Raw genomic sequence first — 24833 nt, forward strand, 5'->3', positions numbered from 1 at the left:
GTACCAAGAAAGATTTCTGCCTAGCCTGGGGTATGCCATACATCATATCAGTGGGTAAAAGCATGCAGAGAGTATCAGAGAGTATCAGTGAGAACAGTCAGTGTCTAGGAATGAGTTACACACAAGACACTGAGCGTAGCGCTATTGTAAATTTGGAGGGCTCACTAAAGATGGCGGCCACCAATACATGTGCTCTGCGGGGCATGAAGAAGTTAAAAATGGCGACAGCAGCGTCATCCACGGCCCAGCAGCTAGCATCCATTCCAAAATGGCGAATCCCGCCAAGCCTGGATCGTGCACGTGCCACGTGCAAGCAAGCTGCAAGAGAAATGTGGCGAGAGATGTGCAGGGGTTTGGCGCCAAACCCAGATCCCCGGCAGAAGGAGCGGAGCGGCGCGAAAGCCAAAGATACGCCCACTTGTGCAGTGACTGGCTGACAGAAGAAGCCACGTCACGCTGAGCTTGTTTTCACCAGAGGTAGGGGGCACTGCAAGAGCCAATCAGAATCCTCCTCTCCAGCAGAAGGAGGGACAGGAAGTGAGAGCGAGGAGCTTCACTTCTGTCTGACAATTGAAGAGAGAGGAGCTAAGAGCGAACTGAATTGTTCAACCCCCGCGCCAAAGATGTCTGAATTAAATATGACACCCTTTCAGTTTCCAGGAGGCTTCCTGGTTGTGGAGGTTGATGGTCGAGAGTATCTCCGGTGCCTGTGCGTACACTGCAGGACACCCGGACCGGCCCCAAGCACGACAGCACGATGCCCTCAATGTGGCATGTTCTATCTATGGCCTGTCGAGCCATGGCCTATGTTGAAGACGCCACGAAGTGGAGACGGCGGATAAGGCTGCCCTGGTTCCCTGTATCACCACTGAGGTGGGAACCGAGGCCCAGCCAACCAAAGAACCAAGAGATGTCCCGGCGGAGAAGAGCGCGACCGCAGTGGAGGTACCGGAGCGGGCCCGTTTCGTACCAATACCCACTGGCGGTGCGGCAAAAGACCCAGGTGACTCCCTAGCGGAGGAACCGGCCAAGGCGTCATCGGAGGAGGAGGAGATGGCCTATCATCGGTGGCGATGCGCCTACCGGCGAACCACCCCAGCTGTAATAAAGATGGCGGTCCCCTTACCAGAGAGAGGGAGCAGACGAGTACGGACACCCCCCGACGGCGAGCGCTGGTGCGGCCTGAGCCGCATAGAAGTCCCCCGGCCGGGTCGACTCCCAGTGCGGCGGAGATGGGATCAGAGACGGCTCCGGAGGAACCAACGATCACCAGCCGGCAGCGGAGCGGTAAGGAGAACCACCACCCCCTTACTTCCGCCAGGCAAAGACGGAACCTGCAGAGGGCGAGAGAGAGAGGCTTGCGGCCTACCTGCCCATCCGCGGACCGGATGATCCACCACCGCCCCTTCCGGTCCTCGACGCACTTCCGGTGCGAGACCACGGAGCGGATGGAGATTCCGCGGGCACCAGCGATGACGTCACTTCCGGGTCAGGCTGGCAAAGAGGCCCGGGAGCGTTGTTCTCAGAGAGGAGAGTGGCCATGGCAGAAGAGCTTGCAGCACTAAAGGCCCAAGGCGTTACACGAGGAGCACGAAGCGCGCCGGAGAGGGCAAGTCGCAAGATGCCCACTGGTCGCGGCATTGCCCGACTTATAGACACTATACAGGACATTGCCGATGCCCCAGTCCCTACCACTAGCGCCATTGCCCCGGCCACTGCCCCTGCCCCATCACGAGCAAAGACACCGGGCCCTAGCGGGGATAAGTTAACTAAGAATCCCAAGTACTCTACGATTGGAGGGATTGGGAACTCAGTGATGAAGGGTCGGATGGGGAGATACCTTATGCAAATGTGATTTATGTACCTAATCCTGTGCCTTTTTCTCCTGTACATAGAGGTAGGGCCCGAGGGTCCCACACTACTGCAGAAGCGGGGCCTGTGAGTAAAGTAGTGCACAAGATGAACCCCACCATTTACACAGATGATACAAGAAGTCGACGCAGGGGCTCGCACTCTACTGAGGCGGCCACGTCAGGTGTGTCCTCACAAGTGGAGTCAGATACAGGTACCACCAGTGCAGTGACAGGGTATGAGCACCATGATAAGTGGTGGGCACCTCTGTTCACCGGGTACCACAAAGGTATGGACTGTACGCGGTTCTTGCTAATCAGAAATAATATAGTTGACCATTGGTGGGCTGTAGGCGCCTTTTCTCCCCAGGAGGTGGCCGATGAATTAGAGAATCGTTACAGGGAGATTGAGCAGAAGAACATCCTTCCCAAGGGTGCCGCCATTCTGTATGATGATGTTGCCCCAGAGGAGCCTGAGTTTTGGGTACTGCCAAGCAGGGCAGGTGACCGGAAACTAACCAAACTAAGCAGAGCAGACAGAGCCATAGTGGCCAGGTATAGACAGTCTCATGGCTATGAGTTTCCCTATGTGCCTGAGCCTATTATGCAGGAAATAGAGGAGCAGAGATATACCTGGCTCCGGGAAGCAGTTATGGAGTACCTACGAACTAGGTTCGGTATGGCGGGTTATCATAACGAAGAGAAGGTCTGTGACGTTATCCGGGCCTGGAGCATTGGGAGGAGCATCTACATGCATAGTGTAGTGTATCGGCCGGAGTATGGGTTGGTACAACCCTATTATGTAAAGGTTACTGATCACAATGAGCGGGAAGTTAGGAAGAATGACCCATGCCATTATTACTAGTTAGGTTCTCCATGTTGGGAGTTACTGTCATCTTTTATCGCCATCTGGGTGGAACATTCTGAGGTATAGACACTAATAAATTTGTGTTTGTTTTCCAGATTGTTCACCTGCAGGATGGTGCTGCTAAATTTAGGTCCAAGTGGGGACCATTGGATTCCACCTGAGGGAGAATGTAGCCCTGGTAAGAAATTGGGCTATATGTCCTTCCTCCTACTGGTGTAAGTCCTGCTAATGGCAGGCTGCCAGTAGTTATCATGGATTTCCCCCGCTTCAAGCCCTGCCCTGAGTGGTGGAGGTAGGCCACCTGACTCTGTGTCTAAGGCAAGAGACTTAGGGGATGGGCCTGCCAAAGTCAAAAAGGGCAGTGCAGTCAATTTAGTAGTGTTGGTTGGGTGTGTTCCAGCAGGAGTGTGTCAGTTCAGAGCGCAGAGTTGGAGAGTTATGTATTACATTTGGAGGAGCTCAGGCAGGTACTAAGTAGAGCTGATAGAGCTGTGGTGGACCAGTGCCCCTCACCCTGCTTAGGGAGTGAGGGAAGAGCTAGCCCCACCCTGAGTGCCTGTGACTTGGGGTGGTGGCAGGGGAACAAAGAGCCCCAGACAGCCCACCATGAAGGGGTACAGTCTGGAGAGAGAAGACCTGCTGTACCTGATACTGCTGTGTGCTGTGTGCTGCTGCGGGTAATAAAGAGCTGCTGCTACTTGTTTTATAAGAGACTGTGTGAGACTGAAATCTCCAGACTGGGGTTCTCTGGAAGGATTTCACCCTACCCTGATAGGGCTTGCCAGAGATGGAGGCGCTGCACCACTAGAACGAGATGAAGGCATGTACCCCAGAAGCCTGTCCCTGTTGTCCCCTATACCATCGCGGGAGACTCAAGCCCTCCTGTTCCTCACAGGTATGCACCACCAAGATACATGTAGCCAGACCTTAGCACACCCTAGGGGGTCTGATCTGCGACCGGGGGGGGGGGGGGTCTATGGGTTACATATATATACACAGTCATTATATATATGTGTAGCAGGGTCCCCCCTGGCCCTCCTCACCTGCGCAGAGTAGCGGGTACCCGCGCACCATGTCAGGCAGTTGCAGGGGCGATCGCGGCTCCCGGCGGCATCAGTGACAGGGCGCCGCCATCTTTTGCGCATGCGCGGTGCGCGTTTGCAGTCGCGGCGGCTATTACACCTAGCGCAGGAAAGTGTAGGGAGGCAGGAAGGACCCCTAGAAGTAACACCTGCGCAGTTAGGGTGATGTGGCGGCCATTACAAGTTTGCACAGGCTCCATGGAGAGTAGCGGCGATCATTATAGTGCGCACACGCGGCCCCAATGTTAAAGAGGGCCATAAAGGACTACAATTCCCAGCAGCCTCTGGGGACTGCACTTTCACCTTGGTCACAGGCAGCCAGACAGCCAATAGAGCTTGCAACTTCTCCTGCTGGAGAAGGATACATTGTTGTGTGCAGATCAGGAAGCAGACTGTGAAGCACATGAGTTAGTCAGGCTAAGGAGACAGTGGGGGAAGGAAGGGGGGCAGAGAGCTGCGAGCTTCTGCCCTAGGCCAAAAATCCCCAGGCTAGAGCTGAGGCCCTGACTCCCCACTAGTGAGGGTGGGTTGTTATAGGGACAGGCCCTTAGGTAAGGACCCTGTGCCCCTTCAGCTGTGTAGTTCCTTAGAGCAGGGAGAGACCCTGTGCAGTTCATTAGAGCAGGGAGAGACCCAGTGCAGTTCCTTAGAGCAGGGAGAGACCCTGTGCAGTTCCTTAGAGCAGGGAGAGACCCTGTGTAGTTCCTTAGTGCAAGGAACCAGTGAAAGTGTTTGCTGCATGTTCCTGTAAGCTGTGTTGCTGATCCAGAGACTGTCCTTACGGTGGGATGTCCGGCGTGACCCACATCCCACGCGGAGGTACAGATCAGCGCTGGACCAAGCGGCGCCGGTAGACCCTTTGCGAAGACACCCAGGTGTCATGGCTGTGTTGCTATACAGCAGGCCTGCACAACTCGTAAAGTGAGAAGGGCCGAACTGCTCCAAGGAAAAAAAAATTGGGCCGCACGGGTAAAGTCATCATCATCATCATCATCATCATCATCTCTCCTCCAGCACCTCTCCTCCAGCACCTCTCCTCCAGCACCTCTCCTCCAGCACCATCATCATCATCATCATCATCATCATCATCTCTCCTCATCATCATCATCTCTCCTCATCATCATCATCTCTCCTCATCATCATCATCTCTCCTCATCATCATCATCTCTCCTCATCATCATCATCTCTCCTCATCATCATCATCTCTCCTCATCATCATCTCTCCTCATCATCATCATCTCTCCTCATCATCATCATCTCTCCTCATCATCATCATCTCTCCTCATCATCATCACCTCTCCTCATCATCACCTCTCCTCATCATCATCATCATCACCTCTCGTCATCATCTCTCCTCCAGCACCTCTCCTCATCATCATCTCTCCTCATCATCTCTCCTCCAGCACCTCTCCTCATCATCATCTCTCCTCCAGCACCTCTCCTCATCATCATCATCATCATCTCTCCTCCAGCACCTCTCCTCATCATCATCATCATCATCATCTCTCCTCCAGCACCTCTCCTCCTCATCATCATCATCATCATCTCTCCTCCAGCACCTCTCCTCATCATCATCATCATCATCATCTCTCCTCCAGCACCTCTCCTCATCATCGTCATCATCATCATCATCTCTCCTCCAGCACCTCTCCTCATCATCATCATCATCTCTCCTCCAGCACCTCTCCTCATCATCATCATCATCATCATCATCTCTCCTCCAGCACCTCTCCTCATCATCATCATCATCATCATCATCTCTCCTCCAGCACCTCTCCTCCTCATCATCATCATCTCTCCTCCAGCACCTCTCCTCATCATCATCATCATCTCTCCTCCAGCACCTCTCCTCATCATCATCATCATCTCTCCTCCAGCACCTCTCCTCATCATCATCATCATCATCTCTCCTCCAGCACCTCTCCTCATCATCATCATCATCATCATCTCTCCTCCAGCACCTCTCCTCATCATCATCATCATCATCATCATCTCTCCTCCAGCACCTCTCCTCATCATCATCATCATCATCATCATCATCATCTCTCCTCCAGCACCTCTCCTCATCATCATCATCATCATCATCTCTCCTCCAGCACCTCTCCTCCTCATCATCATCATCATCTCTCCTCCAGCACCTCTCCTCATCATCATCATCATCATCATCATCTCTCCTCCAGCACCTCTCCTCATCATCATCATCATCATCATCATCTCTCCTCCAGCACCTCTCCTCATCATCATCATCATCATCATCTCTCCTCCAGCACCTCTCCTCCTCATCATCATCATCATCATCATCTCTCCTCCAGCACCTCTCCTCATCATCATCATCATCTCTCCTCCAGCACCTCTCCTCATCATCATCATCATCATCTCTCCTCCAGCACCTCTCCTCATCATCATCATCATCATTATCTCTCCTCCAGCACCTCTCCTCATCATCATCATCATCTCTCCTCCAGCACCTCTCCTCTTCATCATCATCATCATCTCTCCTCCAGCACCTCTCCTCATCATCATCATCATCATCTCTCCTCCAGCACCTCTCCTCATCATCATCATCATCATCTCTCCTCCAGCACCTCTCCTCATCATCATCATCATCTCCCCCAGAACCCCTCACTATCAACCTTTACGATACTACCCATCTACCTCTCATACCCCCATCTCTCCCCCTCACCCACACAATACTCCCCCTCCACATCAAACACACAATACCCCCCTCCACATCAAACACACAATACCCCCCTCCACATCAAACACATTGCTCCCTGCACCTCCCATCACTCTCCCCCCCTGCACCTCACAAGGAAAACAGAGTCGGGCCACACGGGTAAAACAGCATTTATTATTCTAAATAACACATTTATTTACGGTGTTTACTTGAAACAAAATTACATTTAAAATACTTTAATTCAAATTAACTAATTTCCTAATCATCCAAACTTAATGAGAGGTATTACACCTCTTTATAGCAACGAGCTTGTTGTATTTGTAGTCGACATCTTCAAAATGTCATCCAAATTGTCATTTGTCAGGCAAGAACGTTGTTTGTTTTTGTTCAAATTCATGATTGAAAACCAAATAAACATACAAATAAATTGTCCCAGGCGCTGTGAATAAAGTCCAATGAACCCAAATACCGTGAACCAATTGGGCAGTCTTTAGTATAGGCTTCCTATGCCAGATAGATGATCTTGATAGTTGTTGGACAGGCAGGGGTGTTGTCTGATATGATGTGCTGATGTCTCTGAAATCATAGAAAAAAACAGCAGGGCACGCACATAGCGTGGTATGTTTTTTCAATTACCCCCCTGCCTAGAACCCTGAAATCCTACTTACAGGATGAGGGCTCTCAAGTACAGTTGAGAGAATCTGTGCCTCACGTCTCTGTTCCTCAGAACGTCTCACGGATCCACGTGGTCTGGTCTGCAGGGGTCCCCTCACTCAGCGATGGTGGTAGTAGGGATGATTTACTCCAACGCTCCCACAGATGAATGCGTGTGGGGGGGGGGGGGGTTGAGACGGGGAAGATATGGAAATATACTAGTGTGATAACGTACAAGGTATTTATTGACATACAACAACAATAAAATCACACTTACAATGTGGAAAGTTGGCGAGCTCCGCTCACAATGCCGTCCGCAGCCTGTGTAGCTCCTAATGCTGCCAAGGGGAAGGTCGCCACGCGCTGCACTCGATTCCGGAAATCAGAATTTAGAGGGCTTATTATTGTTTGTTTGTCATGATTGAAAACGTTTGTTCACAAATGTAGGTACTGCTAAAAATGCTGAACGTTTTCATTGCAGAGTCAATAAGATTTTTGTACTTTTCAAGGTCTATACTCCTGTAGAATTCCTGCAGACTGCTTTCTCTGTGCTTATTTCTGTACTCCGTCGAACACTGAAGATCAATAATGTTCAACTGCAATTGGAATGGCAATTCTGCTGGATCCACTGAAAAGGAATCTTCAATCATCCTCAATTGAATGTCTTCTTCTTTAGACAATGTGAGTCTTCTGTCAAATTCTTCAATCAAACCACCAATTTGCATAGCATATTTTTCTCCTAGCTCAGTGTGCTTGTGCTGAGGGATATGCTGGGCACAAGTGGGAAAGTGACACATTGCACCTTTCAACAGTTGACTTCTGAAAAGCTTCAATTTCACTTCGAAAGCCTTCACTGCTGCATAAAGTTGAAATATAAGCTTATTTTTCCCCTGAAGTTCAATGTTGAGGTTATTTAGATGTGTTGTAACGTCACAAAAGAAGAAAAGATCATGATTACAGGACTCATCTTCAAGCTCAGGAAATTTTCTTGGTTCTTGTTCTAAGAATTGGGCTACTTCCTGTTTTAAAGCAACGAAACGCTGGAGCACTCGTCCTCGACTCAACCACCTCACATCCGTATGGTAAAGTAGGTCGCTGCACTCCAGAAAAGCTCGGACTGTCCTATGTTTCAGTCCCCTAGAATGGAGGTAGTTAACAATAGAAACTACCACTGACATTACATAATCAAACTTCAAAACTTTGCTACACAGAACCTGAAGATGTATAATACAGTGATGTTTGGTTATTTGTCTACCGATAAATTGTTCAATAAGAGTAGCCGCTCCAACATGTTTTCCGCACATTGCCGGTGCACCGTCAGTACAAATGGCCACCAAGTTTTCATAGCCTATTCCCAACTTATCATTCATGCACTTTATTACTTCAGTGGATATTTCTTTTCCGGTTGTCCGGGCTGTCATAGAGCACATCCCAACAAGCTCTTCAGTAATTTCAAAGATTCTATCAAAACCTCGAATAAAAATAAGAAGTTGAGCCGTGTCCTTTAAATCTGTACTTTCGTCCATTGCTAGAGAGTAAAAGCGGAATTCACTGGCTTTCTGCTTCAACTGATCAGTAAGATTGGTGGCAATGTCCGCTACCCTCCTCTGTACAGTCATGCGTGATAGACTGACATTCTCAAATGTTCCCCTCTTCTCTGGACATAGCCCAGAAACAGCAATCAGCATGCATTTCTTTATAAAGTCACCCTCAGTATAACTTTTTCTAGCAGCAGCAATTTCCTCGATATTTCCAAGCTGACCTTGGTGGCCGCCTCGCTCTCGGTGTTCACTTTCTTGAAAACCTGTTGTTCTGCATCAAGACGTTTCACAAAATTTGCTGCTTTAATTTTCTTTTCATGTGCGTCCAAATTGGCCACTTCGGGATGTTTAGTCTGAAAGTGGCGCCGAATATTGTATTCCTTGGGAACGGCTACCTTTTCGCGACACACGAGGCATAGAAATTTGTCTCGGAACATAGTAAAAAAATATTTATTTGTCCATTCAGCGTTAAAAGATCTATTCTCCGATTCCAACTTTCTTTTTTTCTTGTCACTCATTGCAGCTGTAGTTGTGTGAAATAGGAATAGGAAAAGGAAAGTCATTGATAATGATAGTAATTAATATTTTCACAATGTAGTGCGTCTAATTTCATTTCAGCAGTCCCCCCAGCCCATCCCATGTCAGCATCTCCCCCCCAAGTCAGCACCCCCCCCCAAGTCAGCATCCCCCCCCCAAGTCCGCATCCCAAGTCAGCATCCCCCCCCAAGTCAGCATCCCCACCCCCCAAGTCAGCATCCCCACCCCCAAGTCAGCATCCCCCCCCAGTCAGCATCCCCCCCCAGTCAGCATCCGCCCGCCAAGTCAGCATCCCCCCCCAAGTCAGCATCCCAAGTCAGCATCCCCCCCAAGTCAGCATCCCCACCCCCCAAGTCAGCATCGCCACCCCCCAAGTCAGCATACCAAGTCAGCATCCCCCCCAAGTCAGCATCCCCCCCCCAAGTCAGAATCCCCCCCCAAGTCAGCATCCCCCCCAAGTCAGCATCCCCCACAAGTCAGCATCCCCCCCAAGTCAGCATCCCCCCCCAAGTCAGCATCCCCACCCCCCAAGTCAGCATCCCCACCCCCCAAGTCAGCATCCCCACCCCCCTAAGTCAGCATCCCAAGTCAGCACCCCCCTAAGTCAGCATCCCCACCCCCCAAGTCAGCATCCCCACCCCCAAGTCAGCATCCCCACCCCCAAGTCAGCATCCCCCCCCCCAAGTCAGCATCCTCCCTCCCAAGTCAGCATCCCCCCCCCAAGTCAGCATCCCCACCCCCCAAGTCAGCATCCCCCACCCCCAAGTCTGCATCCCCCCCCAAGTCATTTCAGCAGCCCCCGCATGAATGAATGACCCCCCCACCCCATGCCTACCTGATGATGTTGGCGGCGGTAGCAGAGGTGGCGTCGGCGGCAACAGAGTCGTTGTCGGCGGCAACAGAAGAAGAAGAGGAGCAGGAGGTGGTGGTGGATGGCGGCGGTGGTGGCAACTAAAACTAATTTAAATTGGTGGCGAGGATAAGCAGGGGGAAGCGCGCTCTAGTAACAGACCCGGAAGTTCCGGGTCGCACTGCTGGAGCGCGTCCCCCTGCTGGAGCCGGGAAGCGGGGTTAGGGGGATTAGGGGAAGCGCGCGCATTCAAAGGTTGCTGGAGCGTGCTCCTACTAGAGGGCACACACACAGCATGCGGCCGTGAGCCTTCTTTTACCAGGGAAGGGGGGGGGCTGAAGGGGGGCCATCGCGGGCCGCACAGGGTGCCAAGGCGCGGGCCGTATGTTGTGCAGCCCTGCTATACAGTATGATGTGATGTTATTGTGTTATTTGCCCATACAGTAAACCTGTGTTATATACACCTTGGTGTATGTGGGTCCTGTGTAGGGGACATTCTACATTCCTAGAATCCTACACAGGTGGAGGCGCTGTAATAAGAAGATCGTTCCAGAGGATTCACCCCAGGCTCTCATTAGTGGAGGCTCAGGCCTCCTGTGAACCTGCAGGTATATGCACCACACCTGGTAACATATAGGTTCCCCCTCACATGCACTCTATCTGCGATTGGGGTAGGGGGAATACCTGTTACATATGTATTGTATGTCTTTATTTATATAGCGCCAAAAGGCTACTCAGCGCTTCACAAAGAATACAGTACAGGGAATTATAATAACACAATTAGTGCAGCAAAATCAGACAATAGGTAAGGAAATCCCAGCCCCGAAGAGCTTACAATCTAACCCCCACAGCATATAATAGTATACCTATTGGGCACCCCCGATGAAGTCATTTTGATGATGAAACGCATAGGGCGTGGTCTAACTGTGTGGCTGACACTCACATAGTGGATACCATAGTGGTATGTATGAGCTTCAAAGTCTCCCCGTGATATAGACTGAAAGTCACTACATTGTCCTGCATGGACTCTTGATTCATTTGTTTCCGGAGGAACATCTTTGCCGGGCGCACAAGGGTGCAGGTTCCGCTTCCGATTCACGTGGAGGAGCAACGCAGGAGAACGCTGAGATCTCGTGGTGTGCTGAGAGGATTGCGTTGTTGGCGATTGAGATCTAATGTCATACACGCTCGTTTTAATACTACCTTTGTGAGTGGGCATTTGTATGAGTTCATGTTCTTTAAAATACACATTTTTTATACGTTAATACACCAGGTGTGCGCCTGTTTGTTCTTTTCTTCCTATATATATATTCATTCATATTTATATATGGTGTTCACTTGGAATTGAGAACAAACCCATCTTAGACGGAACAGACCTGGAGTGGATCCTACAGCAAAAAGACAGGTGTGAAAAAAAAATATCCAGTCCCAATCTACCAGATAACACGACAGCGTTCCAGATCCAATTGATTTGGATAAAGGCTCTTTTAAACCGTCTACTTGTGAGCGTATCTCTCACCATTTATATGTGATGCCTAATCAGACATACTGATCTTTTTCTGCGCCTAGGTCATTCTTCCACATTTCCATTTCCATATATATGTACATGTAGATGTAGTGTGTGTGTTTTCACTGGACTAGTAGACCACAGGGTGGGAGATGGGGGGCAGAGAGTGACTTGAGGGGAGGAGAAAGAGTGACATGGGGAAAGAAAGATTGACATGGAGAAGGATTAAGGGACATTGGGGAAAGAGTGACATGACTCACACTCTCCTCCCGGTGCACAAGAAGCAGGGATGTTGCAGTCGCAGGTAGGCGCTTCTCCACACCTCCCGCTTAATGCCGGTACACTCATTAACACCTTCTTGCTTCTCTTCTTACCGTTGGAACTAGTTTTAGCACAGGAGAGGAGCGGAACACTATTCATGAGCACACTGCCATGAAACAGCTGACCAGATGGAGCGGAAACTCTGATCATTGTCTAGCCCGAGTCCTCCTCTGGGCTTTCCTATGGCCCCCTTACCTCTCAGCACGGGTTCGCTAGATAGCGGAGGCAGAGGGCATGTGCCGATTTCTCAGGCAAGGCGACAGAGTCGCCGGCGGCTCCTGTAGCAGGGCACCACCATCTTGATATAGCGCGCATGCACAGACAGCTTGTGCATGCGCAGTGAGTGCAGCTGCATCGGCGGCCATTGCTTAGAAGCCCTCGCAGCGGAACTACAGTTCCCATCAGCCTCAGGGGCTGCAGACATGTGATGCTAAACAGCCAATAGGACTGCCCGGTTTCCTGGCAGGTATCCCCATCTACAATTGCACCAACAGTAGCACGCGGGTGTGTGTAGCGCTGTCACACAGACTTTTGGTGGGTTGACTCTGTAGACACCATGGTCGTTGGGTGCTATGGGGCACCTCAGTACTTTGGGGTAAACCCCACCGGGGTGTCGACATGGTGTTGGTGGCATGGTGTGGCGGTACAGCCCTGTGAGGGCTGAGTAGTTCTGTTACAGTATTACTCTTCTTATGCGTTCAGAAAACTTGTTATACCATACCAGTGTATATTATTGACATAGTGTCCTGCACAGGGATATCCTATACTGTTAGGATCCCGCGCAGGTGGAGGCGCTGTCACCAAATGGATGAGGTATACCCCAGGCTCCCAGCAGCGGAGGTTCAGTCCTCCTGTGAGCCACAGGTAATGCACACACACAGTAGCCGCCATATCTCCCAGGGGATGGGGGAAAGTGCGCTACACTTGGCATCAAAAACCCTGCTTCCTTTGCACTAGGGGGAGAGGGAGAGCAAGCTTCCGGGGCCCCCCCAGTTCACAGTGGGCCAGTTTGACCCTTGCCTCTAATTTGCCGTTTACATCTCCTCATTGTAAAGAAAGGTTTTCAAATGGCTTATTATTAATTAAAGCACTATCCCGCTTATCTAAACCTACTTTTTTATAGAAAGGGATCTGGGGCATCATCTGAAGCTCAACCAGTGTTACTTCCTTGTATTTAAATGGTTGTCCAATAGGAAGCCACAAAGGATGACATTGTGGCTTCCTATTGGTTCTCAGGACCCACAAGATTTTGCAGCCACTTTCTTTCCCCTGGAGGGAATTTTAAAACAGATAACTTCACGAGTAAGTGTCTGGATAACCAGCAGGTCCCTGGAGCAAAAGATAGTGTTGTTTAGCTCCAGAGAGCACCCTGGTTTCCATGCTGTTAAAACAAAAGGGGACAGAAGGGGTAAAAAAAAAGAGCAGCCGGGATTCCTGCTTGAACCCTTTGAGTGCCCAATGACATAGCCCCCACATGATGAAATCTGGCACTCCAGGGCTTTTTCAGCTAATTGTTTAGGGGATATTGCATGCTGCTCTCTCCTATGAAGCGCAGAACGCGATCTGGCAGGAAGGGAAAGAGAAGAGGACTACTCTTCCATTTCCTTAATCAGTGACACGACGATCACATGATTGCTCTGAGGACCAGCGGCCCCTTCAGCACCCAAAGGGACGAAGGCCAAAAATGTCTAAAGCATATACACCATGGAGCACGAAATAATGGTGCACTGCTCAGGTTAAGTAAAACCAATATACGGGTACATACATAATAATTCATCTTAGCAAAGTATACTATATTAAATACAGTATGTCATGTAAATGTGTGCATATATGTATAAATAATTGATATAGCGCCAACAATATATGGAACACTTTACAAAATTGAGATATACGGCCGGAACATGCCGCATCTGCCCGCGGTTTTAAAAACCGCGTTGAAACGGCCGCTAGAGGCTAAAGGCGGCCGCCACTGTACAGTATAGGTAAATATAGTATGATAAGTACATCAAACATAAAAGCGCATAGAAGCATACAAGGATAAAAGGAATCCCTATCCCAGACATCTTACCATTTTAGTGTTAATCTGTAAGACTAGTGGAGTCTTACAGAAGACAACAGAGGAAGGAGTAAGTGTAGTGGATGGCAGTGCCACAATGGTTGGTAAGTGTCATTGGAAAACAGTAGTTATGAGTCTAAGTTGTTGAAATGCTTTATTCACAAGATGTGTTGCTAGATTTAACTTGAAGCTCCATGTTAACTAAGGTTTGAAGCTCCAGCTAATGGCCGGTACCAGGCCAACCTGCTTGGTGTGGCATTACTGGCCACTTTTAGGGCACTTTCTAATTGCAGAATTAAATGGTGAGGCTTGTCGTTTTTCTTATTGCAAAAGGAACATACAGTACAGTATTTGCAACATTTTCAAGGGTTGTGAATATCTACTGTTCATCAAATGTGTGAATAATTGCGCATGTTTTACATCTCAAGTCTGCATCAGATGTGATCTTCCATACATGGATTTCTTTGTCACATTTTGCTACTGTAACAACAGCCCAGTGTAAAGCTTCCGTGCTGAAATCACTTCTCTTTCTTTTCAGCCATGTGGAGTGGCTTATTCCCCCACTTAACAGAGTCTTGGAATAACTTCAAGTGCCTTGATCCAGATTACCCAACATGGATGGACCTTGTGAAAAACCACGGCTATATTACTCAAAAGTTTGGGAAACAAGATTATAAAAGTGGATCTCATTCACTTAGGTTGGTAATGAATTTTAAATCTAAAAATAAGAGATCATGCATATTTAACACATTTTTGATGTGCTTGATGTATATTTGTAATAAAATGTATTTCATCCTTCTCTCCTGTATTAGATATACCATTTTTTTGCATATGTGCATTTACAAAGGACAGCCAAATTCATTTCTCAAACTCTAGTGTAAAGTATTTCCATGAAAATATAGTGGAGATTTCTCAAGACTGCAGTTAAATTGCATATTGTAATGAGGACAGTAAGTGTTTTTCATGTGAGGAGTTTTTAGTAATGGCTAGAATCTCAATGATTCATACTCAAATATATTGTTGTTTTTAGTGTAAAAACACATTTAGGTCCATATTTATTAAAAAGTGTATGACAGGGAAGGACACCCCAGCCCTTCTTAGGCCGCGCTTAGAGTGCCGGCGACGTGACGTCGCCCGAAAACAAATACATTGCCGCCGACCGCGTGCGCTTATAGTGCGTGCGACGCGACAAAGCGCCGTCGCGGAAACTGGAAGCCGGCAACATTTGATTTTTCAAGGGCTGTCTCGTCACGTGACAGCCCTTGAACAAATCAAATTGCCGGAATCCCGCAACCCTGCCGCCCGGCGAAACTTTCGTCGGTGGCGTCGGGTGACGTCACCCGCCGTGTCGCCGTCGCCAACGACAGCATTATAGGCATGGCCTTAATATGCAGACTCCCCTGACTAAGATTGTTCTAAGTTACCAGTGTACCTGGTGCTGCAGTGTAGAGATGGGCGATTTTGGGGGTTGAATTTGGATCCACAGCGGATCGGCCGGTACTATGGGTCCACTGATTTTAGCGGATCAATCTCAAAAAGGGCCAATTTACGTTTTGCGTATTTTTTTATTATTGTCAAAATACCCTGTGGATTCCGCAATCCGTTGATTTGTAGAATCCAATCCGTGAATTCAGCAATCAATTTATGGATTTTTAAGAATCCACCAACTAGTTGCTGAATCTGCAAATTGGATTCTACAAATCCGTCAATGGATTGTATCCAATGGCAGTTTTTGATGAATCCACGCGGATTAAAACCGACCAAATCCGTTTGCAAATTTTACACTGCAAAATGAATTTGGTAAATGCTAGAAAATCTAGAAAACAGATTTGGGCGGATTCACCCATGTCTATTGCAGAGTTAATTTCAATGGTCCAGCTGCACTGAATTAAACAACCAGGCTGCTAGCCCCATGTCAGGGAAGAGACAGAGAGCTGGGCAGACTGCAAGGGAGGGTGTGGCTAGACTACCAGGCAGTGCCTCTACTGAACTGCATGCCGGTCTGCTTGGCTGCCTTCATCTTAAAGAAAGCACTCCAGGTAGCACTTTATTTTTTTTAAAATAGGGTTGAAGCAGGGGTCTCTGGAGCTGAACCACGTTAATTTAAGCTATGGGTACCCCCTGCTTCCCGAGATACCTCGGAACAGGGTGCCGGTAGCAGCAGAGATGGAGCTATCGAAATGGCAGCTTTAAATGTCGCACATCCTGCGGGCCAATAGTAAGCTGTAACGTCATCCCGTGCATCTTCCTATTGGCCCACGTGACATACAGTAATACATTTAAACAACAGATAGATACCAGGATCGCCTTTCCTAAGTAAGCTGGGGTCCCTGGAGCGGAAATGAATGTGGTTCAGCTTCAGAGACTCCCTGCTTCAAACCTATTAAAACATGAAAATAAATAAATGGTCCCTAAGAGTGCCCCTTTAAGGACTTGGATGCTGTACAGCTGCCTTGTAAATATGTCCTGTATCTGGGAGTAAAGATTGTGATATGGAATTTTCCTTTACGTGAACTCACTATTCGAATTACCAATGGAATGAAATCAGATTATATAAAGAATATAGGATAAACAATTTAATCAGATGGTGATCTCTAGGAATAGAGCTGAAAACCTTTATCTGGTTTAGAACTTTGGTTCTAGAATGTTAGTCTAGCATGACAATATAATTGTGTGTGTTGACTACTCCCACTCTGGCTTCCAATAAAAAAGAAGCCAGCGAGTGAAGGACCCTTATCTATAGTAGGAGTAAATTGCGGGAAGGTTGGGATCTGATAATTTACAGCCCCACTTGGAGATTATGGCAAAGGCTCTATTATTCAGAAAACAGCCAATGTATGTCACTTGCACAAGTCCACACCAAGTTTATACTGAAGCTTTGTAAATGGAGGGGTCTGGAGCATTAATAAATACCTGTCTCTAAGAAATAATGGAAATGATCTTGTTCTGGAGAAGTGAACTCAAAGCTGTGTGTTTGTTTCCAGTAACCGCATAGAAGCCTGGACCAGAGATGTTCAGTTTCTGCTCAGACAAGAAGGAAGGCCCTTTGCAAATCTTACTGGAAACCAGACACAGACTAGAGTTATGGAAGAGGACTGGAAGAACACAGATACAGCAGTAAGCTGGATACGAAAAGAAGCCACGAAACTCTCACAACCCTTTTTTCTTTATCTGGGATTAAATTTACCACACCCATACCCTTCACAAAATATGGGGGAAAATTTTGGATCCTCAACATTTCTTACCTCTCTTTACTGGTTTCAAAAGGTGAGTGTTTGAAGCATTTCTAACTTTTAACATTTGTTTCAGCTTTGAATTATATTTTTATTCAATAAAACTGTATTTGGTCATTTATTTTGCATCAACAAATGTTTTTATGTGCAGAACTAATAATGAAAATATGATACATTATAAATAATGTATTATTAAGTGTCATATTTGGATTATATAATATATCTGTAATCAAATGTCTCAGGACTATTTTCACGGTAAGACCAGCTTATTACAACTTTTAATTACCGGGATCATTGATTGAGCAAGCAGAGAGATAAAAATAAATTGCGTTTATTCACCTAATGAACTCACACAACAATGTTACACAAAAATACAGTAAAAAAACACACTTACTTTGGAAAACTGGGATAACAAAACTAATCTTTCCTAATTGCAAACACAGCCAAATTATTCCAGGCCACTTCTCCAATGGGACTGAATCTCAGGTGAATCACACAAGATGGAACTGATGAAACTCTTAGATGGATCTCTTAGAACACTTAGAACTGAAGAATCTGACCCGTGTCAGAGCTTTTCAAACCTCTGGTGTCCAGGTCCCAGAAAACCTGCAGCCCAATCAAAACACCTTAGCAACCGCATAATGACCAATCTAACACACTCATACGGGTTTCCCACCCCTGAGCCTTTTCCCCGGGCAGGTGAAATAGCCCCCTCTGCCCCTTCACTCCCCCACGGTGCGAGGCTCCACAGTGGCTGGCTGTTTAGCAAAGGGTGTTAGGTTGCCTTGTTTCATGCCAGGATATGGGTGCTCTATAATAATCCCAGGGCCCTTATGGCCTCACACCTAGGCATCTCTGAGCCCTTTCAAGTATGGCCCCTGGTAACCATCTGTGCCTTCCAGAGTCTATAACTTAGAAAGCCCTACAAATCACTAGCCTCATTCCTGGCACACATTAGAAATATACTTTTAAACACTGCAAATCTGCTCAGCTTCATAACCTTAGCGTGAGCACCTTCCTGAACCCCTACTCTAGGCTCAGGATACCTGGGCATGTATAGTATGGGGGTACCTCTGCTATACTGGGGAGTCCCATGCTAAACTAAGGGCTCTGTGTATACCTGCAGATATCTTTTAACCCCTTCATACCCATTTACCTTGTCTGGAAGATGCTGCAGCAGGGACTCTGGCAGTGAGTCGTAAGAGCGTTTTCAGGGTACAACGTTGGCGGAGTAATGTGCTTAGCAGTATCAGAAGATATCACTCAATCTCCGTATAGAACTTTTGGGGTATCCCATAACCCGGAACCCCGCTACATAGCTGCATTCTGCAAAGACTTTCTCCGCCAAACCCACCCTGAAACTTACAGCCTAGAAATCTCCCGATCCCAGCATCCCCGGAGAGGAAATAAAACCACATCATTCTTTAATGTCGCAAAATCAGTATACAGTTGCAGTAATACATTTTTGATATCTGACTCCCAGAGCTGACACTCTAAGACCCTAACACACGGGTCAGGGTTAACCAAGTGGGCCTGAACTTTATTACAAGCCCAGTTAACCTCTTCACCGCCACAAGTATTTCTTTAGCTTGTCTTGAAATATATTTAGCTAGTACAGATAAAAAAGGCATTATCTGCTATTTAAGTACTTAATTATTTTGCTACCAATTACAACAACCCGTGTCTATTTCTATATGTATGATAATTGAAAATATATATCACGCATATTAAAGCTGTTTCAACCTTTTCGGTAGAGAAATATTAAGAAATAATTTTTGCACTTTAGTGGTTTTTTTGACATGCAATGAATTGACTACAAAATGAAGCTTGTACTAGTACATGAACTTTACAGGGCGAAATCGGTTAAACAAGAATGCTAATCAATTAAATCATTCTTATGTAGCCCCCTGTAAAAAGCACAGGCTATACATATCTTTCTCCTACTGAGGTAAGTCCTGTTAAGGGCAGGCACCAGTATTAATCATGGGTTTTCCCCCCTTCAAGCCCTGCCCTGCCCTGAGTGATGGATGCAGGCCCCTGGCTCTGCTGCAGGCATGAGACAGAGGGGAGGTTCTGTTGACATCATGAGGGGTAGGGCTGAGACTATTTAGCAGCCCATTCCTGTAAGTGACAGTTAGTCTACTTGGGAGTCTCCTTGAGGAGTCGATCCGAGTCTGTCCTGGGAGTTGGAAGAGAGCGGAGTGAGCAGAGCTCTGGTGGAACCAATGCCCCTCACCCTGATGAGGGGGTGATGGGGAGGATCTACCCCCGCCCAGAGGGGACCCTCTGAGGTGGGCACTGGGGTATTGAGGCCCCTCGCAGACCATAGAGGGAGATGAGCACCACGATCTATCAGCTACCAGGAGGCTTACTGGTAGTGGAGGTGGCAGAGCACGAATACCTCCGGTGTTTGTGTGTACATTGCGGGATACCCGGAGAGGTCCCAAGCACCAAGGCAAAATGCCCTCAATGCGGCATGTTTTACCTGTGGCCGAACGAGCCATGGACTTTGATCAAGACCCCACGGGGTGCCTCTCTCCAAGAACGTTAACGGAGGTGGCGGACAGTAAAGAGAAAGCGGCCCTAGTTCCCCGTTGCAACCAAGCGGGAAGAACCAAGGCCCAGCTCGCTACAGAACCAAGCGAGCTGTCGACGGAGAAGAGCGCGACCGCAGTGGAGGTACCGGAGCGAGACCGTTTCGTACCCATACTCACTGGTTGTATCGCAGAAGAACCCGGTATCTCACTTGCGGAGGATCCGATCGTGATATCCTCGGAGGAAGAGAAGAGAGTCCGGACACCTTCCGATGGTGAGCGCTTGTGCGGCCTGAGGCCCGTAGAAGTTCCACGGCCGTGGTGACTCCCCAGTGCGGCGGAGATGGCGTCCGAGACAACTCCGGAGGACCCCAAGATCACCAAACAGCAGCGGAGCGGTAAGGAGACTCCACCACCGCCTTACTCCCGCCAGGCGAAGTCAACAATCGAGGAGGACGAGAAGGAGAGGCTTACGGCCTACTTGTCCGTCCGCGAACCGGATGCTCCGCCAACGCCCATGCGGTCCTCGACGGACTTCCGGTGCGTGAGCACGGAGCGGGTGGAGATTCCGCGGGCACCGGTGATGACGTCACTTCCAGGCCCAACGGAAAGAGAGGCCCGGGAACGCTGTTCTCCTCACGGAGAGTAGCCATGGCCACTGCAATGGCCACCCTGAAGAGCCGAGGCCCATCGAGAGAGGCGCAAAGTATGGCGGAGAAAGCACCCAAGAAAGCGTCACTTGGTCGCGGTATTACCCGCTTGCTGGACAATGACTTGAACGTTGCCCCTGCCTCAACCCCTAGCTCCATCGCCCCGGCCACTGCCCCTGCCCCGTCACGAGTGTTGCCACCGGGACATAGCGGGGATAAACTGAGCAAGTATCCCAAATACTCCAGGGATTTGCGGGACTGGGAATTGAGCGATGAGGGGTCTGATGGGGAAATACCTTATGACAGTGTGATACTTGTGTCTAACCCTGTGCCGTTTTCTCCTACAGCTAGAGGGAGAGCCCGAGGGTCCCACACTCCAGCAGAGGCTGGGTTGGTCAGTACGGTGGTTCATAAGATGAACCCTACCAGGTATTTCAATGCCAAAGGGAGGAAAGATTGCTCGTGCTCTACAGAGGCGAGGACGTCCGGTGTCTTGTCACAAGCAGAGTCAGAGGTAGAGCACACTAGCCATTCCACAGAGTACGAGCACCGTGACAAGTGGTGGGCACCCCTGTTCACTGGGTACCATGAAAGTATGGACCGTACGCGGTTCTTGCTCATTAAGAACAACATAGTTGATCATTGGTGGGCGGCAGGTGCCTTAACTCCCCAGGAGGTAGAGGACGAGATAGACCACCGGTACCGGGAGATAGAACAGAAACTCATTCAGCCCAAAGGCCCCAGTATACTGTACGACGAGATTGCTCTTGTAGAACGAGAGTTTTGGGTACTGCCAAGCAGGACGGGTCACCGTAAGCTTACTAAGTTGAGCCGAGCCGACAGAGCCATAGTGGCTAGGTATAGGCAGTCACATGGATATGAATACCCTTATGTGCCTGAGCCCATCATGAGGGAAATAGAGGAGAGCAGAGACAATTGGCTCCGAGAAGCCGTACAAGAATACCTTAGGACCAAGTTTGGTAAAGCTGGTTATCATAACGAGGACCGTATAACTGAGTTGGTCAGGATCTGGAGTATAGGACGTTGTATATACATGGACAGCGTAATATATCGACCGGAGCATGGGTCGGTCCAGTCCTTCTTTGTGACCGTTACGGATAACAATGGCAGGAAAATTCGGAAACCGGATCCGAGCCATTATTACTAGGGTTCTCAGCGTTGGGAGTAACCGTGTGTTACATTACTACCTCATATAAGCCTATGTTATGTCTATTCAACTGCATGAGATGCGTGTTTGTTTCCCAGGTTGTTCGCCGCAGGATGGTGCTTCTAGAGCTAGGTCAAAGTGGGGACCTTTGGATTCCACCAGAGGGAGAGTGTAGCCCCTCTGTATGCTGCAAGGCTGCTGTGTATCATCTAGCTACAATAAAGAGAGACATTGCTGATCTTACTAAGACTGTTGTGTGATTCTGGAGCATCCACCCTGGGACCAGGGGTAACTTCTTCTATACGGGTCCTACCCCATACCCTGGGAAGGTATAGAAGATAGAGGCGCTGCACCACCACTAAGAGAATGAGGCAAATACCCCAGAAGCCTGGTCCTGTCTCGCCAACAACATCGCGGGAAGCTCAGGCCCTCCTGTTACCGGCAGGTATACACCAATCGAGCACATGTAGCCAGCCCTCACACACCCTAGATATAGCATGTGTCTGGGGGGGGGGGGGGGAAACAAGGGTTACATTTGAAGGCGAGCTGCTGAGATCCAGAACAGGCCAGGCTTACAGCAAGGCAGGGCAGAAAGAGTGATGTGCACTCTCCGGTCAAGTGCTGAAGGAAGTAGGGCGCAATTGCATACCGGGGGTAGTCAGGGGAGCGTGGACCTCTGCTCCCGCACAGTACGCCCTGGGCGCCCTAAGCGGGGGGCGTAAGATGGGTGCATAGCTATAGCTGTCCTAGTCCCTTGAGGCATAGAGTGTGAGGCAACTGGGGGGGGGGGTCAGCCTGGTAACGTGTCCAGGGACCATGGCCCAGGGCCCGCACTATGAGTGGCCAAAAGAGGGACGCCCGTACCTAGGGAGATGCCCGGTACACTAGCTAGCACCCACATAAAATACCCCCACAGAGCACTTGCAGGACTAGTGATCGAGTTCAGTGCACAAGAAGGAGTTCTGCCTAGCCTGGGGTATGCCACCTCATATTAGTGGGTACCAGATAGAGTATGCAGAGAGAAGCAGAAAGTTTCAGTGGATACAGTCATCCTGTGGAGTACCTCTTGGAGGAAAGGAGAGGAGAGGAGAGGAGAAAGGCTGTGTGTGCTGCTACTGCTACTGCTGTTGTTGTTGCGGCTGTATGCTGCAAGGCTGCTGTGTATCATCTAGCTACAATAAAGAGAGACATTGCTGTTCTTACTAAGACTGTTGTGTGATTCTGGAGCATCCACCCTGGGACCAGGGGTCACTTCTTCTATACGGGTCCTACCCCATACCCTGGGAAGGTATAGAGGATGGAGGCGCTGCACCATCACTAAGAGAATGAGGCAACTACCCCAGAAGCCTGGTCCTGTCTCCCCAACAACATCACAGGAAGCTCAGACCCTCCTGTTACCGGCAGGTATGCACCACTCGAGCACATGTAGCCAGCCCTCACACACCCTAGATATAGCATATGTGTCTTGGGGGGTGGGGGGGGGAACAAGGGTTACACTTAAAATAAAACAAATGCAATATTTATCTTTCTTTACCTTTCAGGTGTCACAAAAGGATATAACTATTCCTAAATGGTTACCTTTACAAAGCATGCATCCAGTGGACTACTACTCTTCTTATACTAAGAACTGTACTGGACATTTTACTGACCAGGAGATCCGAGATATAAGAGCTTGTTATTATGCTATGTGCGCTGAGACAGATGGTATACTTGGTAGGTAGAATTATATTAATTAACCATATCACAGACCTGATGGAATATGCAGTGTTCAATCCTGTTCAGTATTGCAACTATGAAGTTATAAGTACCAACAATAAACTGTACTTCGATATACTATACCTTGTTTATCCCCTTCCTTGTTCAAACTCCTTCTGGTTCTAACTGCACACTTAATACAACCAGCGCTTGAAATAAACCAGTCACACTGATCAGGACACGCACACTCAGGATTTGTTGGAAACCTCTGTTTAAATTGTTATATATGACACACAAAGATGAATACCGCATCAAAACAACCAATATACATATAAACGCTGTCTAAACCAGAACAGAGAATGACTGCAAATAACAGAAAAACATCTGCTGGCAGTGCTGGAGGAGTAGGAAAGATATATAAACACAGAAAAAGAAAAAGAAACCTCACAAAAAGCACTCAGACTAATTTAGCAAATTAATAATAATACATTTATTGAATCAAAATATAAAGAAAAACAAAAAATAGCTAACTGAAACCCTAACAACTGGACTCAAAAAAGAGGTATATGATTGGACAAAAAAATTATTATTATAAATGAATGGGACTAACTCATATAACACAGATATAAGGAGGAAAATAAAAAGGGGAATAAAGGCAAAACCTCAATAAATGAAACCACTATGGGGACCAAGTACCCATAGTGATTTACAACCGGCCGGTCATATAGTGAGGAGATGGTATCAATAAACAATACAGGTAAATGCCCTAAACTCCAGAGAAAATTATGTGGTGTAAAACCACCAGGAAAGATGTAAACATAACATAGAAAATATCACCAAACATGCTAAACTCATATGTGGGGCACTGGAATGAAAACCCCTAATGCATAGACCTATAAATATAGCTCATACAAAAGACCATAAAGATAATTCAGTGACCCAAACACAGCCCTAGAATAAGAACATATACAGGAAACTGGTCATATGCTTAAGACTAGTGCAATAGCTGGTAAATAGCAATAGCATATAAAAGAACCCAGAGTAAACAGTATACTCATCTCCTGTATAGCATAAATGGCCTGAGTTCAATGCAGCTTAGAGTCCTGGATGGTAGTCACCCCAGCCGGAGTGAATAACCAGAATATGAGAAGAGTCCCAAACAAAAGATAAGGTCCAAAAGAGGCCAGCAGTCAGGGGCCAGTAGCAAATAAATACCACAACGCGTTTCACCCCCACGGGCTTCTTCTAAGGTGACCACCTTCTAAGGTGACCATATATATATATATATATATATATATATATATATATATATATATATATATATATATATATATATATATATATATACAGTGCTTGACAAATCACCCAAAAAATCTACTCACCGAACCAAAAAATCTACTCGCCACCTAGTCCCGCCTCTAATCCCGCCCCCAACCCCGCCCCCAACCCCGCCTCTAATCCCGCCCCCAGTCCCTCATTTTTAAAAAAACAAATTCCTAGTAAGAACATTCGTTTTTGACATTAGTTTATTTATTGTATTACATTATACTACAATTAGTCGTGTGTGTGTGTGTGTGTGTGTATAAATGTCGAATCTAGAAAAAAAAGCC

At 47.9% G+C, this 24833-nt stretch overlaps 1 protein-coding gene across 2 annotated transcripts in view; it reads left to right on the top strand.

Moving 5' to 3' along the window:
- Window positions 1–24833, top strand: part of ARSK (arylsulfatase family member K) — a 139488-nt gene that overhangs the window by 53559 nt on the left and 61096 nt on the right. For both annotated transcript variants that reach the window (XM_075593285.1, XM_075593283.1), the window contains exons 3-5: window positions 14482–14641; window positions 16928–17210; window positions 23070–23241. In XM_075593285.1, coding sequence (XP_075449400.1) covers window positions 14482–14641; window positions 16928–17210; window positions 23070–23241 — 615 coding nt within the window. The remainder of the gene's footprint in view (window positions 1–14481; window positions 14642–16927; window positions 17211–23069; window positions 23242–24833) is intronic.

This window comes from Ascaphus truei, chromosome 1 (assembly GCF_040206685.1).
Source record: "Ascaphus truei isolate aAscTru1 chromosome 1, aAscTru1.hap1, whole genome shotgun sequence".
Lineage (NCBI taxonomy): Eukaryota > Metazoa > Chordata > Amphibia > Anura > Ascaphidae > Ascaphus > Ascaphus truei.